Here is an 18,381-nt window from a genome sequence, read left to right as displayed (position 1 = left end):
CTGGGTACCTCCGCTCCGGGCATCCGGAGTAGATCTGGTACCTCGGGGAGTGCCAGCGGCCTTGCCGCTAGCAGAATGACAATGCAGTCTTCCCACCCGATCTTGGCCACCACCCTCATGAGTAGTGAGATCGGAGGGACTGCATAAGCTGTCATCCTCCCCAGTCTATGGACAGGCGTCCACGGTGAATGCTTGGGGGTCCGCGACCCTTGAGCAGTACACCGGCAGTGGATGATTGCGATGAGATGCGAACAGATCTTTCGAGGGTGGTACATCCCTTGAAGATCGTCTGAGCGACCTGCGGAGCAAGGGACCATTCTGCTGGTCCCGACACCCTTCCTCGTGACAGATTGTGCGCGAGGATGCTGGTGACGCCCGATGTGTATCGCTCTCATCGTAATCTGCCTGAACTTGCACCACCCTATCAGGTGTCGTGCATGCAGGCTCAATCGTGGTGGCCCGGAGGCCCCTTGTCTGATGGGGTAGGCTACCACGGTTGTGCTATCCGTCAGGACAACGGTATGTGATTCCACGATCACCTCCTCGTAAGCGAGGGAGGTTGATGTGAAACTCTGTCTCTATGGCCCCCATAGGCCCGAGACGGAGTCTCCGTGGATGTGGACCCCCAGCCCGTTTTGGCTATGGTTGTCACCACGTGACATATCGGGGTGCAGGAAACCTGACACCCTGGGTCAAATTGGGCTGATGGGTCCACCACCAGAGTTCCTCTCGCGATCTCCGACAACGGAACCGCGAGGGATATTGGTGACGACTGGGCCTGCAAGCAGGCTAGAAGGTGTAGTTGGGTAAGCCCTAACGTAAAGCGGCAGTACAGTACGAGGTCTACCATACTGGCCATTAGGCCTACCACCTTCATCCATGCCACAGCGGGTTTTGCCCGAGACTCGGCCAAGAGTCAGGCACACCGCACCATGTTCGTCACCGCCGGGTGAGAGCACCGCGAACCCCTCCGTGAGGGTGATCCGGGCCCCTACAAATAGTGGTGTCTGCGTCGGGACCACGCTGGACTTTTTGAGCTGATCAAAAATCCAGGGTCCCGCACCCACGGACTATCAACCCCATGAGACCCGTAGTCTTCAGTGGAGTGCGTCCGTATATGAGCCAAACGTCCAGGTAGCAACTGATGTTGACACCCCTGTGCTTCAGGCACGCTGCCACCGCTCTGACCAAGAGTGTTAAACACCCTGGGAGAGATGGACAGGCGGATGGCGGTATCAAAACTGGTAATTTTGATCCTGTACCTAGAAGCGCAGATGCCTCCGATCTTGAGAGGCGATTGGCATATGCAGATAGGCGTCCGAGAGATCTAGCGATGCTGTTCCCATGCCCCTGATGGGGCAGGCTAGCACCGAGGCGAGAGTCCCCATTCTGAACCTTTTGGGCCTGAAGAGCGTGTTCAACAGCCTGCGGTTCCGGATGGGGCTCCCGTCGCCGCTGTCTTCCTTGGAGCCAATGGCTCCAAGATCACCCGTAGAAGCGGGGGGTAGACCGGGACAATCGCCCGCCGTGAGAAGCTGTGTGATCCCTGTCAGTAGTGCCCGGACGCTGGGGGCCGTCTGGACGGTACTACTGTGGACCTCTGAAATGTGCAGACGAATGTGGGGAGACTGGGTTGCCAGTCTGTAACCCCCACTCACCACTGACCATACCCAGGCGCTCAGAGAGATGGTTTCCCACCTCTGGGTGAAAGCCATAAGCGGTCGTCCACTGGGAGATCCCCTGTGGAAAAACCGCTGAGCCCCCAGGAATGCTCTGCCTAGCTTCCCTTGGAAGAGCGCTTGCTCTTCTTGGGGCTTGCCAGCTGATCCTGTGCTACCCTTGCGCCTCCCAGAAATGGGTGCTGCAGAGGTAGTGGGCTCGGGGTACTGTTGGTGGTGCACGGCCTGCTGAAGTCGGAGCTCCTACCCATGGTAAGGGCAGTTTCCGACCTCTTCAGAGTGCTCCCGTTGGTAGCTTATTTGCACGGTCCTCCACCGTGGCGCAGAAGCATCCAAAGAGAAAAAGGACCCTGCCTTTCCATCGCGTTGAGCGATTGGAGTGGCAGGCCCCTCCCCGGCGCTGAGTGGACACCCTATGGGCTAGGCCCATGGAGCTCTCGTTGAGGCTAGCTGTTAGCACCGCTAATAGGCTCACCTCATGGAAGAGCTCAGATGTTGTCTGAGCGTGATACGCAGCGACATCTGGGTCCCTCTCGGATCCCCTCAGGTAGGTCCCGTGGTCCTCCCGCGTTACACGCAGAGGAAGCGTGCAAGCAGCGGCGTCATAGCTCTACTGAGCTCGACAGCCCACGATATCTACCCGTGAGGTTTGCGGGAATGAGAGTGCAGGCGTCCCCAGTGAGGAAGCAGCAGCTGAGCATCCTACTGAAAGGATCCCTGGTCCTCCTCCATGGACTCCCCCTTAGGGGTGTCCGGAGGAAGATCAGTGCTGTTGCTCCCCCTCGCGGGGCAGCGGGGAAGGAGACTGTAGTGATGTCACTACCGGACTCAGCTTCCGACTCCTTTCCCTCGCCCACAGTATCCGTATCATGCTCCGATGATGACGGTAACTGAGGACGGGCATCTGAAAGCGGGTAAGAAGGCATAACCACTGTGTGGCTCGCCGACTACCTGCCAGCAGAAGAGGGAGTACTCCCGCAAGACCCTGAGGTATCCGCCATGGCACCACTGGGTCCGCATGCTCTCGCAGCCGTCGTCCTAGCGCTAGCAGCGCGGGGCCTACCCTGATCATGATCTGGGTTAGCTCCATGCCGGCTGGCCTGGTCAACAGCTGATGTTGGTACTGCGTGGCCATCGCTGGCGACACTTGCCACGGTGCTAGGCCGTGGAAGAAACACCCTGCGGCGGGTACCACGGGCATACCCAGCCGGCAGCTGACCCTGAAAGGATCCGCCACCAGGGTAACCCCATGGTACTGCAGTACCAGCACCGCCTCCCCCTTGTTGCCACAGAGACTGTGGCGACTAAAGCGAGTGCTGCGGTACCGGTCGCGGTATCAGCGTGGGTACCCGTGAGGGTTCCCAACTGTGGACCGCTGTACCCTCGCCACACTGCGTTCCCTGCTTGGGGCATCAAGCTGTGTGCTGGCGTGGTACCGGCGCGGGACTAGCGTAGGTGCCCGGGAGGGCTCCCGGCTGCGTACCCCTGTACCCATGCCTCACTGCGTTCCCCGCAAGGGGATCAAGCCGTGTGTATGGGTACCCGCTATACCGGCTGTCCCTTGGCTAGAGGGAGCTTGCCTAGTACCACGGGTAGCTGAGCGTGCATACCCCGATCAATCACCTCGCCACCTGAATAGGCAGCGTCAATCAATGGAGCTATGCCCTGTTGATTTGACAGTGATCGATCAAGAGAGGTAATTGACCCATTGACGGTAATGGATCCCCCACGCTCCGCTGGCTCTCGAGGACATAAGTGGGTTGTTGATCAGCTAGGCTGTTCAAGCTACTTACTGTACCCTCTAGAGCTTCGCCCAAGGTCGCTGTGTGTGGCGGACCCCTCACGGCAGCTATGGGCGGGTGCATAGCGGCTACCACTGAAGTCAAGCCGTAGCTTCGTCTTTGTAGCTGCCACCGAATGCACCTGGGTCGCTGTCCCGTGAGAGACTGCAGCCCAACCCCTGAATAATCGCCAGCCAGTCCCTGTGGACAGCCAGCAGCTATTCTAGGGCCCAGGGTATCACTCGGCGGTCCCGCCATGGAACGCTGCCGTGTGACAACCCCAGTTGGTTCTGCTAAGACTACACCCACAGCGTTAGCCGCGGTATCGTCTCTGTTGAACCCATGCATGCTAGGGTTCAACCCAGGCAAGCCCGGGTACCCTTGCATGCTGCCCGTCGCTGGCTACTACTGTGGCTGTTTGAGCCTGTAGATATGCCTGCAACAGACGGGTGTCCTCCTGCTAAAAACCCGTGAGGATTTTCGCTAGAGGACTGGTATCCTCCTGCTACAAACCCGCTAGGGTTTTCGCTGGTGGTTACCGCTCTGCTGCCTGCTACTTTGCTCCGACGTATAGTCAGTGCTTTCGCTCGCTGCTGAGCCTTTGGACGCGCTAGCGAGGTCGCCGCCGGAACCGCCTGGGATTGTCCGGGGACCGGAGCCCCCTTAAGCAGACCTGCCATGACCCATAGGGGCTGTCACAGCAGAATCTACCGTGTCGACTGGTATCCTCCTGCTGCAAAACCCGCTAGGGTTTTCGCTGGTGGTTACCGCTCTGCTGCCTGCTACTTTGCTCCGACGTATAGTCAGTGCTTTCGCTGGCTGCTGAGCCTTTGGACGCGCTTAGCAGTCCCGAAGGAACCGCCTGCTTGTCCGGGACCGGAGCCCCTTAAGCAGACCTGCCATGACCCATAGGGGCTGTCACAGCAGAATCCACCGTGATCGACCTTACCAGTGCCCTTGGTAGATTTCTTCTTCGTCTTATGGCGATGACGGAGCCTATCCAAATCGTCAAGCTGGAACTCGGAGAGTCCTAAGCAAAGAAAGACATCTAGAAGATCGTGAGCACTCCCTGTGGGTGAAACAGAGCGGGTGTGGGTCCCGCTCCGTCACCAGGGAAGGGCAAGCCCGACAGGGCCGAGGCGAAGCGAGGAGAAAGGGAGGGGGCACTACCCCCCAACACGCCGACTCAAGCCCAGTAAGCAAACCTGAGCACGGAGGCTGGTCGCTAACGTTAGTGGTAAAGTAAGGACTGGCTAACTTTATTACTAAAATGTCAGACGGGTCCCTACCAATCCCCACCGTATGAATATCTGATTAACTCGTCTTTATTGGACGGTAATGAAGACATAACGATAGAGTAATCACCCTAACATAGCAACAATAACCTACCGTACATGAAATACAATGTGTATGTACAAACATCTATTGTAACTTACAGGCTGCAATGGTTGTTTACGTGGGAAACAAAATGAATGGCGTCAACGAGCGGCCATTTTGAATTGCTCGTGTGTCCCGTATACAAACGGAGGCACGATATGTAGCTAAGTTTTGGATCGTTTTTGTCACTTTTCGTCAGAAAATGCCGTCAAAACTATCCTCAGCCGAACAATACCGGTTTGGTTTTACCTAAGGTGTGAAACTACAACCGTATATCTCGCTTTGGTCGAGAAATTGATACACAGTGCTATGAACAATCGATAGGCACGTCTGTGTCAGTCGGAGACCAAGGAGGATAAAGGCGATCATATGGTGTGACGTCACCTTTTGGGTGAGTCCACCGGGGATCGGGGTTTTGTTATTTATTCATTTATGTGGGACAAAATGACTATTGGTTTTTTCCGCATCTCGGGATCGATGCAAGAAGTATCTTAATCAACATCGGAAACGGTAAGATCGACCGGTGTACTGAGTCTATGTTTGGCTACCTCATACATGTAAATAAAGTTGTCTGCAGACAACAAAAGGACAGTTGATTATTTAGGCCTATAATTATAGTCTCAAATCACATACTGCATTGTTCATAAATTGGGAACAAATAATCTAATATAAAGATCTTTAGTCAATATGGTCAACTGCTGAGGAAAGGAAGTGCCTATATGATATGTTTTTGCCCACATTAGCTTTGGTTTTATTCTCCTTCTATGGGGGACGTACCCCTTGATGAAAAGTGTAAACATGGTAAAAATAAGTCATTGACCAACAGGGCTTACTTTAACGCACAAATCACACATATTTACGCACATATTTATGCACTTTCCGTTACCCCTTCAAATGCGAAGTGCAAGTCCAACACATGTAGGCCTACAGAATTTTGAAAACGTATGCGCCCATATATTCAATGATTTGATATAGGAAAACCCGATATTTTCCATCTGGTTGTGATATAGACGACAAAAATATGTCTTTCTTGAGAATGAACCATGGGATTATGTCTGTAGCTAGTGATGGCACGAGCCAGTAGTAATAAATAGTATTTAGGCCTACTAGCGAAACAAACAAAAAACCATTTCCAATCAGGAAACATACAATGCAGCCATTTTAGAGATTTTGGAGAATGTGAACTTTTGCAAAACCAGTAATTGAAGTATTCTTTGACAAGAACTTTGATCTTCAAATATTTCTGACATTTTTGATCATTTTTGCTACCTATTTACCCTAAATTTGCACCATAACACATATGAGACCCCTTAGAATTTACACATCATTTTGCACTAAAATTTCATTAAACTGATGTGGAGACAGTGGGGTATTTAGATATGCTATCATGCCCCTTAGAATTTACTTGGAATGCTTCCTACAGGATTTATACTACAGGCCAGCACTTGTTCAGTGCCTATATGGGACCATGCAACCCCTCTCTAACATTACAAAATCCACTGGTCCTATACTAATTTAACTCAGAAGTACTAGTTCCCGACGCGCTCGGCGCCAGAGGAACTAGAACTAGTTTTTCTACAGGCCTCAAAACGCTTACTCTCTCTCCACATAATAGCTTGGTGTAAATTAATGTGCCAATGGGAACAAAAACACAGAAACCACACATTCAATGTCCCAAGTAAACAAATCATTTTATTATGCATTAAAAAGATCAAAACAACATAGCAGCCTGAAGGAATAATTATGGGATTTCAATTATATCATTAACATGAATGTTTTTAGCCAGTTGTGTGAAATTATGTGGTCATTGACTAAATGGACAGACTGCAATTTGCAGTGCCCTTTTTAGCCCTTCACAATTGATTCTTAGTTTCCTGTTTCATGGTTGAAAACAAGAGATGAGGTGACTTTTAATTATTAATTATCTATTATTTTCTTTATTTTGAAACAAGTGGTCGCAACATACATCAACCCGTTTTGACAAGGAACATGCATTTAATTATTTTACAACGTTGTTTGATTTTATACATAAGTATAAATGGTACAGTTATGTTCTTTGTTTATTCATCATTATAGTTGATATGATCAAAGTCAGAAAGTAGCAAATGGGAGTCATTAAAAGTTATTTTAAAAGAGAAAATCCAAAATATAAATTAAATAATTAAATATTTTGCAATTATCTACTTTGGACGTGGGCGGGAAACAGGAAACTAAGAATCAATTGTAAAGGGCCTTAACCAATATTTTAGCATTCTACATTTCCATAAGAAATAGATAGGCCTACTTTTCCACAAAATGCTAGTATTCACTCACTTCACGACAGTGAAGACTTCACTGTCAAATATGTCCCATTTCTATTTTTGTCACTCTTTTGATCATGACTGAGGTCATGTTTTATGACCATCCCATAGGAGAGCCATCTATATAATAATGTGCAATGTCTTCTCGGCTGTGGCGATTAGGCCTACCTGGCTGAGGGTAACTGTACCCGCCAAGTTTCATGCCCATAGGACAGTTCATACTCATTTGACCTCAGATGACCCACGGTGACATAGAAATAACCTTCCCTAAATGTTGACTTTACCCACCAATTTGACCGCAGGTGACCCCTGGATGATCTTGGGAGACCCTGACCCACTAACCAATACAAACTTGTTCTGTCTGGGGTCAAGATGCACCCATCACCCAAGTCTGAGAAATGTGCATCCCCTAGTCTCTGAGAAAAACAGTTTTTACCAATTTGACCTCAGATGACCCCTGGATCACCTCGGGTGACCTTGACCAACTAACCAATACAAATTTGTTCTGTCTCAGGTCAAGATGCACCCACCCACCAAGATTCATGCCCATATGACAGTTTTGACTAATTTGACCTCAGATGACCCCTGGATGACTTGGGTGACCCTGACCTACTAACCAATACAAACTTGCTATCAAGATGCATTCACCCACCATTAAAATTGTCAAGTTCTAAATAAAGAAATAAATAAGAAATAGTGGGAAATCTCAACTATGTTCCTGGGAAATTGTGCACTTTTTCCAGCCGTTGATTGTATGAATAAAATTAAACAACAATAGGACACATTGTTCTATTCACCCTCTCCACATTGGCGTCAATTGCAGACAAAAAGTTCCAAATATATGTGACCCACCACATCAAAACAGACCACTTCGCGGCAGAAATGCAAATGGAGATTTAAATACTAGAATAAACTGCTGTTTTTTAGCTTTAAAATGACACCTTACTAATACTTGTTGAAATCAGATACAGTAAAAATATTTTATGAGGCAAAACAGGCTCAAATTTCGTTTTATTTTCTTTATATTTTCTCATTGTCTTTCATTGTTATCTGCTAATGAAGCCAGCCGCGAGGTGGTTGGTTTTGATGTGATGGGTCACATATTTAAAAATTCATAAATTTCAGATTTGTACAGTTTTATGACCAATTATTTGGAATCAGCAATCAGCATAAAAAATGCATTAACATGAGTACAAACAAGCCTAGTATTGGTTCAGTTGTTTTTAGGATAGCTCTTGAATTTTTTCAGAAAATATCTCAAAACTCTTTGAAGGACTTTTTACTCTGGATATTGCTGGGTGTGCCAAATGAAGAATTCCCCCCCCCCAACTTGACTTGACTAATTGCAATAGCATATTATAAATTTCACTGGGCCAAAATTGCGACATACAGCCTCTGAGTATACATTTGTAAACACTGCTCCTGAGCAATTTCTGTTACATGATGTTAGATGTACATGTACTCGTAGTACCAAGAACCAGCGGTGTGCAACTCTTGCCGGGGCCCCATTTCTCCAAATAAGTTGCTTGTTTGTACAGTCTACATGCTTCATTCAATGGAGGACCAGTATTTCAATCCCCATCTTCCTCCTCCCCTGGCATAGGCGTATTTTCCCCCAGCTGCCCCCCTCGAGTACAAAAGTAATATGCCACTCGCATTGAGTTCCCTTGCATCATAAAACCAAAACTGTTGAGTGTAAAAAGAAATAAATTTGGTATTCATTCCTTCACTTATTTTCATTGTTTGTATACTTACTTATTTATTTTCTCCTGTTTATAGCCAAGGTTCCTTGTAATAAAATGCTTGGCTGTTAATTGAAAGTGGTGTCATCTGAGCATTAAATATGGGAGACACCAACATTTTGGGAAATTCAATCTAGGTCAAGTGAAAAGACTATTTTTAGTTGTTAAATTTCTGAATTTTACTTTAATAACCTTTTCAATGACTCTTCTCAGAGAGCTAAAGGGTTGCTGCATTTTCTGCATTTAGGTGTCTGGTTCAACCTGGACAAAGTTACACACTTTGACAGAGCTGACAGGTATCATGCCTCCAACTCCAAAATCTTATAATTTACTCAAAAATGATGGTGATAATTTTAATTTGTTGTTGTTGTTGTTGTAGTTGTAGTTACTTCTTGGTGTTGCTGTTAGGTTCTCAAGTTACAGCCCTTGTATGTAGGCCTTGGGTAGGCCTATATCTGGCAGAACACAGTTCTTTAAAATTAATAAACCCATGGCTGTAGGGATGAACAGCAAAGTTGTTGTTGTCCTCTCTGCCTGGTTTTGAACATTAGTAGAGAGCCAAGGTCAGTATTAAACCTATCTGCAAGCAAGCACCTACATGTATGGGCCACTTTGTAGCCAAAGTACTAGCATTAATTGCGGAATATCCCAATTTGGGAAACTGCTGTAGAGGTAAACCACCCACCACAGCTCTAGTTAGAACCACTGACCACCTGTCAAATATCAATAGCCAGCCAGTAGTTATCTCCTCTCCCTCCTTCGCTGAGCGCAAGTTTTCAATTTGTAGAAATCGCAATTGGAGTTATAAGTGGGTCAGTTCTGATAGATTCCATGGATCAGCTTGAACTGCATGCAAAACTCAAGAGCCTCAGCATCTCTGGGACATTGCCAACATGATTTGGATTGAATGGGTCCACAATCTCCCTTCTTTTGGGAATTGGCCAAAATTCTGGTATGACCCATGAGAACTTTACACCAGGGGTACATCCGTAATTCTGGCTACTGTGGTTATTTTGGGGAGGGTTTTATTTTCGCAAACAATTTTGTTAATCCACTTAACAAACGCTGAATTAACAGAAAACATGGGAAATGATCAATAATACATTGAAACTGAGCTGGGCCTTGAATGTATGGGCAGGATTGATGAGCACCTGCAAAATTATCAATAATTAAAGCCCTAATGTATGATTTCCATGAAATTTTCTTTATTCAAAATGTTGAAATAATATATTATTTAGTAATAACTATGGGGAAGGGTTGCTGTCCATTTCAAGCTGAAATAACAAGGTAAAGTGAAAGGAATTCCACTGGTTATTTTGGCCATTTTATGGGAGGACATAAAGTCATAATAAAAAAATTATAATAAAAAAATTATGACTTTATGTCAAACTTTGCTCTGTTGACTGTACAAAGACAACGAATTTGGCCGATTCCATAAATTTAGGTACACGTTGGGACATGTGCAAACATTACAAATGCAAAAATATCATATTTGAAAAAAAAATTACCAATTTCATATAAGAACAGAACATAGGACTACATTATGGGTTTAAAAGGAAATCAAACATCACACTCCTGGCGCAATTCGCATGTAATCGAAGGTTGTAAAAGATATTCTTTCATACACAGTCATCAATTTGCGGTTAATTACAAAATACACATCAAATGATGGTTTATGATTTTTATTTGTTTGCTAATAGACCCATAAACGTCTAATTTACTGGCTTCTTGTTGACTTCTTTTTTACAATGTTTACCCACCCACCTATTCCTTTGTAAGCATGTAAGGTGTACATGATGATCAACATGTAGGTCTTTGTGATGTTATTTGACAGAGTGGATGTCAAATATTAGCCTTTGGTTTTGCTTTGTATTTAAGTTTGAATTTCAAGAGCGAGTTTGTTTTGGGTTAACTAATATGTTAGTGCTGTAGAGCCTCTGACACAGAGCAATATGAGGTCTGCTACTTGACTACTTCAGTACATACAGAAGTTGTCTTTACAGAAGTTGACTTTAGTCAATTTTAACTCCACTATTGGTATTTATCACATTTAAACTCGACTTTTGATCGCACAATACGATGGTATTATTATGAACTTTTAATAGTCAAGTTAGTCAACCACTACCGGTACTATATGTACAGCTGGGTAAAGTTCTCAACTTCTCTAGAGAGCTGTGAAAAAGGGTCATTTTGGTACCAGATTACAGTTTGCACATTATGTTTCACTTCAAAAATAGATTAAAAATTGCCTTTATTTTTCACCACTTTATACCTACATAGCACTCACACTGACACCAAGTAGCCACTAAACAAACACCAGAAGTGTGAATTGAACCAACTGATTGTATAGAGTAGGTCTAGCTCAAATAAATCAATGGCCAATTTCACTATTCTTTGTGGTTTGTTAATTTGCCCTAAACTTAAGTGTAAAGCTTACTAAGTTGCTTTCCAATGACTGAGTTCAAGAGGCATGCTGCATTTTGGCCAACCCTGGGAACCTTTCAACCATTAAGGAATTTCATACAATTCATAAATACAACTGCAAAGTGCAAGGCCTGGTATGCTTCCGAATTATTGGCAGGAAATTTGACATACTGTAGTGGCAACTTACAAAATGCTTTTATTTATTTCCAAACAAGGGTTGTGCAATAATTATGAGCGTCCGGGTAGTACAGTTTCAAACAGCAAAACTTGCCCTCCCCGACCTGTCAAAAATTGCTTGCCCATTCTCGGTCTGTATAATCCTCGGCCTCCTCCCTTTGCACATGCCAATAATCCCTAATTCGCAAGCCTTTAAAATAGTCTAGATAAACCTATATTAAATGTGAGCATATTTTAACATTCTATGTTTGCCGAAGCCTTTTTATGGCATTATTGTATTCAATCTACGATTGCAGACATACACAAGTGATGAGTGCAACCTGCTTGTAGTGCAGGGCGATATATTCAAAAATTGTATTCATCTATTATGGTAGTTATCCAATCATTTCTATGGCGAATAGGTATTATGTTGGGCTATCTTTTAGTTGTTTAAAATGGTCATTCGATGTGGTGACACACTTTAAGGGTCCTGATAGGACCACCAAGCTCATTTAAATGCTCAAGTCAGCTAAAATGCCATATTACATGTATTAGGCCACTAACAGTCAATTTTGAGTTTCCCGTCACATAATTTCTGAAAACAAGTGAGGTAACTTTTTCATCATTCATTATTTTTCTGCCTTTCATTCCAACACGCATGTAAAATGTGTTGTTATTTACCATGTTTAGCCCAAATGAGATTCAAAAGTATAGAGTTTACAAAGTTGACAGCAAAATGTATGTTTTGATTTTGATTTTTCCACAAAAAATAAATGGATATTCATCATTTTTTTTGCAAATATAACCAGTTTTTATCAGTATTTTTTGGAAAATCACAATAATGAATTCAAGTGAGGGTCAGAAAATGAAATGAGGGCGGGTGACGGGAAACTCAAAATCGACTCTGATTGGCCTTATAGTATGTTCGCCTATGATAAACATATCATGTATAACATTAAAAGTGAAGGATAAGTCATTAAAATTATCATTATATTTTCTAAAATGAAAAATTTGGGCAAAAAAAAACAAGGAAACAGTAGGCATTGAAAAAATTGAAGCTCCATTGAAATACATTTGCACATGAAGCTATAATTATTATACTCTGTCAGTACAATTACAGATTCATGTAAAATGTCTTATTTCGTCTTTCATACACACTACAAAAGATCTCATTTGATGATTTTTACGATCGTCCAGATGAGCAAATCACTGAATGGGCCATTAACATGGAAAGAGAAAGAAAGAAAATTGAAGATATAAAAGGAAAGCCCGAAGTTTACTGCAAAATATTAGTACAACAAGTAATTGATATTTTCTCAATTTGACTTATCCACCAAAAATAAATATTATCAGATAGATCCCTGCCGGGGGGCACTTCCATGACAGATATGCATCATGTGCCTCGGGATAGACCCCCTTTTCAAACCGGCTTGTACCCAATGACCCCTTTTTGTGTTAATGGTCCTACCTATTACCCAATGACCCCCTTTAAGAAAATTCATGTACTCAATGACCCCTTTTTCTATTTCCTGCTATAGCCTACACAATGACCCCCCTTTAATTCCCTAAATTTAGGTGGCATTTGTGTTCTTCTCCAGAAATAATGAGATTTTTCACATTTCCAAGGTGGCCTAGTTGTTTTTACGCAGTTTGGCACTTATTTATGTGTATTTAATGCCACTCTTTTGGCTATCCTGTACTCAATGACTCCAGTCCCATTTTACTTTTTGTTACCCAAAATGACCATCCTTTTTTCAAAGTTTCATACCGAATGACCCCATTTTTATTCAGGTTGTGTACTGAATGACCCCATATTTTTGTAATTGTACATTTGACCTAAATGCCCCTACTTTTAACATGGCCGAGGCACATCCCTGCCATTTCAGATAGGGAGTGCCTCCCCCGGGGATCCCTGTCAAAAAATAGTGATGATGACCTCCTGAAACTCTTTCAAGACGTGGATGCAATGTAAACTTACCTCTGTTCCACCCGGGGTTCCACCGGGGGCTGTTCCACCATTCATTGCATATATCTAAACATCTACATGATCTACATGACATACAAAAACAAATGAATGAGAAACTGGTTATGTTGAGGAACAAATACTGGAACTTACTGTTCATCTGCATTTACAGCTCTTTTTCCCCTCGAACTGGCCTGAGTCTGCACAACTCCCAACATCATGACACATAGCCACAATGTCAACGACATCATCGTTAATACTAGTATGTCATTCGCTCTCTCAAGTTTCACAATGGCAAAGTAATTAGCAATTCACTACAGCAGCTCAACAGGAGCAAAATGGTTACAACGTGGCCGAAAATCTGGGCCAGGTATTAGCACAGTTGACCGCTCGGTACGCACCTTAACAAATGATGCTAAACTTCTAAACTTGAGTAATTGATAGAAATCAGTTTTCGCCAACATATAGAACTGCAGCCTCGATATTGTCAGTGAAGGCACTTGCAGCACTGAGGTCTGATCATTCCAAAACGAAGACACAGTAGAACAACATCAATAATCCAACATTTAAGTCATCATTTAGTTGTACAGTATCGCTACGACCGCCACAGTACGACCGTGTGACTGCCTGGTGGATATGCTGTGTTATGAACAAGGGGGTGACACTAAATTCACGGTTGTTCTATTAGCAACGCAAAATCTATGAAAAATTCAGCTGGTTTACTAGCTAGAAAGTGAGGCCAGTTATCGATCCGTTATAGCTCGTTATGAATAATTCATGTTCGACCCCTTGGATCATGTTAATTGAGTTTGGCAAATAACAACGTTGTTAGTTTTGCGAACTTTGCCTGTTCAATGAGAGTATAGCACGCCCCCAATACATCTGGGCGCAAACCAGGCGAAAACGATCCAGTTTAATGAAATGGCGGACGGGTATTCCCATCAGGCACCAGTGATATGTTTTTTCAAAGAAAGTCTACTAATTTGATATGAAATGACATTTTGCAGTAGCAAAGTCAAAATTAGGACTTGCTGTCAATAATATGAAGGAAATATGTGACAGAGGCAAGGTGCGAAATACAAGTAGTATTTAAGTTATAATAACCTTTGATACCCGACCTGACCTTCCATCATGGCGCCATTATTCGTTTTATGTATTTCTATTATGCTCTCAAGTAAAATAAAATACCAATCTGCGCTGAGCAGACAATGTTACTTGGCTCCCAGCATGAATTATTGATTTTATACGGAGGTAAAGAAATGCACAGTGTATGTGCATGATGTGCAAGCATACTCCAAATATTTACGGTAAATCTGAATAGTGGTCACATGGTGACATATCATGTGTTCGGGAAAACACGTGGCAACATTTTAAGATTTCAGGCTTGTTTACTAGTTAATTGCCATTTGTACTCTTTATTATTTATCTTTGTTAATTAACATATATTTTAAATGCTGATAAATCGTGGTTGGCTGCCCATGATATCTGTTAAATTCAATGTTTTATGAATATAATTCTACCACGCAGAGGGGTCACGCAGCAGAATTTCACATCACCTGACTTAGCTAGATTTCGAAGCTCTGCTCTTCAAATTCATGTAACTTTCAAAGTTTATACATTTAATATATTTAAGGGGGTACTACACCCCTTGATAAAATAGTGTCTATTTTTGCATTTTTCTCAAAAACGAATAACAACGTGGTAACAAAAGTTATGTATATTATAGGGGCAAGGAATCCAATTACTACACTGGAATTTCAGTGACCCAAGACAAGCGGTTTGTTATATATGATAAGAAATAAGGTACCGCTAGGATGTACCTCGTTTCCTATCATATATACTGAACCGCTTTTCTTGAGACACTGAAATTTCAGTGTAGTAATTGGATTCCTTGCCCCAATAATATACATAACTTTTGTTACCAATGTCTTATTATTTTTTGAGAAAAATGCAAAAATAGTCACAAATTTACCACAGGGGTGTAGTACCCCCTTAATAAGATACTAATTTTTTGTTATAACCAACTGGTACACGAAATATACTAGCTTATCACCTATACAGAAAGGTGATTATCAGCCTTCACTCAGCAAATTCACATGCCCGGCATATATGCAGCCATTCTCCGTCTGGATAACATGACTGTCGCCCTCAATACGTCTGGGCGCAAATTTAAATAACAATACGCTATTTACATATCAATGTGGCCTCATGCTAATTTCTAGCGCCGCTTCCAGGCCTATTCCGTGTTATGAACTCTTTCTAGACATAACTTTTGTGACAGGTGGATTATCTAGACTTTATCACAGACTTTACGCTTATCAGCACTAAATTGTTGAGTGAAGCATGAACGAAGTGAATGACTGTGTGAAATCCTAGTACCGGTATACGCTAGTGTCCTTGTAAAATACAGTTTCATCAACAGAATATAATTTAACGCTGGCATATATTATAGCACAGATTCTGAATCAGATTAAGAATTTACAAACATAATTTATTGGGTGTAGTCAAATACAAAGAACACAACAAAATTATTGACACAAAAAAACCCATCCGTCTTCCAATACATTATTGTTGGAAAGATCCAAATTACACCATTTTCAAGAAGGCACTTCATTAATCTTCAAGAAAAATTCCGGGGAAAATTTACCGATGCCGATGCTGATATTTCAGTAGCGTAGACCTCCAGGATTTTGGTGTGAGGGGTGGTGGGGTGGGGGGCGAAGCTAAATCTAAATTTTCGTAACATTTGTCAAGTTTTGTCCCATTTTTAGTCATTTTAAGGACACTCCATACCGTCCCCATTTTATCCTTGAAATGTTTCTGGTGGTGGGAGTGGGACTCTGCCCGCTACCTCCCCCTGACTAAGCCACTGTGATATTTTCAGTCTGATATTTTCGTGATCCACAACATCATCCCCCACTTTTCTCAAAAAACAGTTGAGTTTTTTCCGGGAGATTTTTATACCACTGGAAGGCTCTGACAACATAATGTTTATGTGCAAAAATTTCTTGCAGATTAATTCGTTTTAATAGCAACAGTCTCGTGAAATTTGAATTAGGTTCTGGCCATGTGCGTCAATTGGGGGAAACCCCTTTCGGCAAAATGCTAATGGTTCTGGTACACAAGAACGAAATTACAACACATTGTCTATAGAGCAATGTAATACACATCATGCATAACTCGCAAACGCAAAATCGGAATCAACTGAAATTTTGGGAATAAACTTTTTTCGTGGATATCTACCGAAAAAATGTCATAAAAAGAGGATGTTAGATCACGAAATATACTCCTTTCCCAATCCACATGGCCTATTTTCATTGAGACATCCGCCGCCCCAATGCAAGTGACAGATGAAAGGTCTGTGTAAGATGTGGTGTCAGAAAGTTTTGACCAAAGCTCCTATTGGTTCACACAATTTCTTATTTGATCCAAATTAAAGAGGGCGGTATTTATACTTACCTGCTTACCAGCTCAGGTGGCGAGTGGCATGATAGAGCCGGCAACTTGTGAAACCGCCCGGCCGTATGGCATTTTCCATATACTCGGTTAGTTTTGCGGGGTTCATTATCGAACCCAAATACTAATTCACAAAGCGTCGTATTGCTAGATGGCAACATCTCGGATCCCTTCCTAGTGACTACTGGAGTAGGTCCTATTGCAGGGGGATGTTCTAGCTCCATTCCTATTCATTGTTCCGGCATCGACTATTTGATGAAGAGGGGACTGATAGTGCATCCGCGTCTATCCTGGCGATATCCTGCCCAAGTACACCCCCTTTTGCACCTCATTTCGCGAAGTTTTTAGGGGAAAAAGACCCCTTTTTTAAAGCGATTTCGCGAATTATTTGCCCTTCGACAATACCCCTATTTTCGCTAAAACGCGAACGATATTTCTAATATACCCCTTTCTGGCAGAAACGCGTAGGCTGCTCGATGAAAATACCCTTTTTTTTTAAATTTCGCGAACACGTGGTTTGAAAAAACACCCCTTTTTTGTGTGTTTCGCGAATCGCGTTTCTTCATCTGAAAACACCCCTTATTTCGCGAAATTTTCGACAAGCATGAATACCCGCGGATGCACGGAGTGCGGGGACCGGGACCTGAACACACATTTGCGTCCAAGAGCTTCCAAGCAGAGAACAACAAGCAATGAATTGTCTTCACGCAGTCTTTGACTGCACTACACGGTTGAGTGCATAGCAATGTAAGAGCTGTGGAGCTTCTAGCTGAAAAATGGGCCTCTTTGATTGGTTTTTGTCGAAATCTCAAGTGTTCCCTTCATCCAATCAGATTTTTTTTATATCAAACAAAAGCTAACACTTCCCCAAAAATACTTTTCGTCACTAGGTCACCAGATAACGCAATTCAATGTTGAAAACTACCTATCCAAGCACATTTTTTGACCAAAATGTAGGTTTTAAAAGTCAAAACCTCAAGTGTTCCTTATAATATTTTTCGAATGTTATGTCATTAAATGGCTAGAATGAACAATGGCCAATTCTCTTTAAATTGCAAATCTTGTGCAAAAAGTTACTATTTTCGCCTGTTTTGTCATACGGTTGTAAATTTAATGAACTATGACTATTATAAATTGTTGTTTAAATTTTTATTTTTTCTAACATCCTTGTAAAAGAAATTTTGCTTAAAATGATAACAAGGGACTTAAACTTAATCATGAGACCCTGGGAATAGGACAAACATTACACAAAACAAGGATATCTACAACAGGGACGACATAACGGCTGCAATTACTTTAAACAAGTCTATTTAACAACTAGGGGTGGTGCAATAATTATGTGTACCACCAGGGTGGTGAATTCTCAAAATGGTCTGCCAAAATTGTTTGCGTCCCCCTTTGGCCGTGCCAAAAATCTTTGCCCTCCCTCTTTTTGACGTGCCAAACAACCTTTGCCCCCCCCTGCAAGATTTTTTGGGAACCTGGATTTATCATAATGCGAGC

General features: G+C 43.2%; 1 protein-coding gene across 1 annotated transcript in view; it reads right to left on the bottom strand.

The window, feature by feature from the left end:
- Positions 1 to 14,044, bottom strand: part of LOC140142103 (cubilin-like) — a 167,333-nt gene extending 153,289 nt beyond the window's left edge. The window contains 1 exon segment of the mRNA XM_072164062.1: positions 13,576 to 14,044. Within this exon segment, the coding sequence (XP_072020163.1) occupies positions 13,576 to 13,673 (98 nt within the window). The 5' untranslated portion in view covers positions 13,674 to 14,044.
- Positions 14,045 to 18,381: the final 4,337 nt, after the last annotated feature.

Source organism: Amphiura filiformis, chromosome 20, assembly GCF_039555335.1.
Source record: "Amphiura filiformis chromosome 20, Afil_fr2py, whole genome shotgun sequence".
Classification (NCBI taxonomy): Eukaryota; Metazoa; Echinodermata; class Ophiuroidea; order Amphilepidida; family Amphiuridae; genus Amphiura; species Amphiura filiformis.
Note: the sequence above shows the minus strand (reverse complement) of the source record. Positions and strands in the feature narration are given on the sequence as shown.